The sequence below is a fragment of the Brachionichthys hirsutus genome, unplaced genomic scaffold (genome assembly GCF_040956055.1).
Source record: "Brachionichthys hirsutus isolate HB-005 unplaced genomic scaffold, CSIRO-AGI_Bhir_v1 contig_497, whole genome shotgun sequence".
Classification (NCBI taxonomy): Eukaryota; Metazoa; Chordata; class Actinopteri; order Lophiiformes; family Brachionichthyidae; genus Brachionichthys; species Brachionichthys hirsutus.
In genome coordinates, this window is record NW_027181096.1 from 1 (window position 1) to 986 (window position 986).

General features: G+C 61.2%; 1 protein-coding gene across 1 annotated transcript; it reads left to right on the forward strand.

Moving 5' to 3' along the window:
• Nucleotides 1–64: 64 nt before the first annotated feature.
• Nucleotides 65–715, forward strand: LOC137917267 (large ribosomal subunit protein eL15-like; the record flags this gene model as incomplete). The annotated part of the gene is made up of 2 exons (XM_068760083.1): nucleotides 65–201; nucleotides 372–715. Coding segments are annotated over 2 exons (443 nt in total), but the record flags the coding sequence as incomplete, so codon positions are not given.
• Nucleotides 716–986: the final 271 nt, after the last annotated feature.

Consider the following 986-nt stretch of genomic DNA (forward strand, 5'->3'; position numbering starts at 1 on the left):
CGGCGACACCTGCGCAGGTGTGCGCGTCCTTCCTGTCCTGTCTGACCACGCCCCCTCCCCACAGGCTACGTCATTTACCGCGTCCGCGTGCGCCGCGGAGGCCGCAAACGCCCCGTGCCGAAGGGCGCCACCTACGGCAAGCCGGTGCACCACGGCGTCAACCAGATCAAGTTCGCCCGCAGCCTGCAGTCCACCGCTGAGGTGCGTTCAGGGGCGGGGCTTCCTTTCAGAGCCGCAGCCTGTTTGAACGTTATTTAATTTCTCTCGCGTTCGTTGATCCCTTTGTCATGTGACAGGAAGTGGTTGAGTTTAGCTGCTGTGCTCGGACCCGGTCCCCTTTGGACTGACCTCTGACCTCCTCTCTGTCCCAGGAGCGTGCCGGGCGTCACTGCGGCGGCCTGAGGGTGCTCAACTCCTATTGGGTGGGTGAAGACTCCACCTACAAGTTCTTCGAGGTGATTCTGGTCGACACCTTCCACAAGGCCATCCGGCGCCACCCGGAGACGCAGTGGATCACGGGCGCGGTGCACAAGCACCGGGAGATGCGCGGCCTGACGTCGGCCGGGAAGAAGAGCCGCGGCCTCGGGAAGGGCCACAAGTTCCACCTGACCATCGGCGGCTCCCGCCGCGCCGCCTGGAGGAGGCGCAACACGCTGCAGCTGCACCGCTACCGCTAGCGCTAGCGCCAGAGAAATAAAGCTGCTTCCTACGGCGACCCGTCTCTGCGTCGTTCATCGTCCCCGAGGGACGTTCTCCGAATGTTCCGCAGGTTCCCGTTAGAACCGAAGCGTCGCCTGACGCTCTGCAAAAACAAAATGAACATGTTGCCATGGAAACGGCAGCGTTCCGCCTGGCTTCGGGCCTTGGAGCGTTGCGTTAGCGGCTAACAGCTGGCGTGTTTTCTGTATGAAGGCAGATCAAAGCTGAATGTTTATGAAACGTTTTCTAGAGTCCTTTAGTGACGAACGTTGAATTTAAGCTCCGGC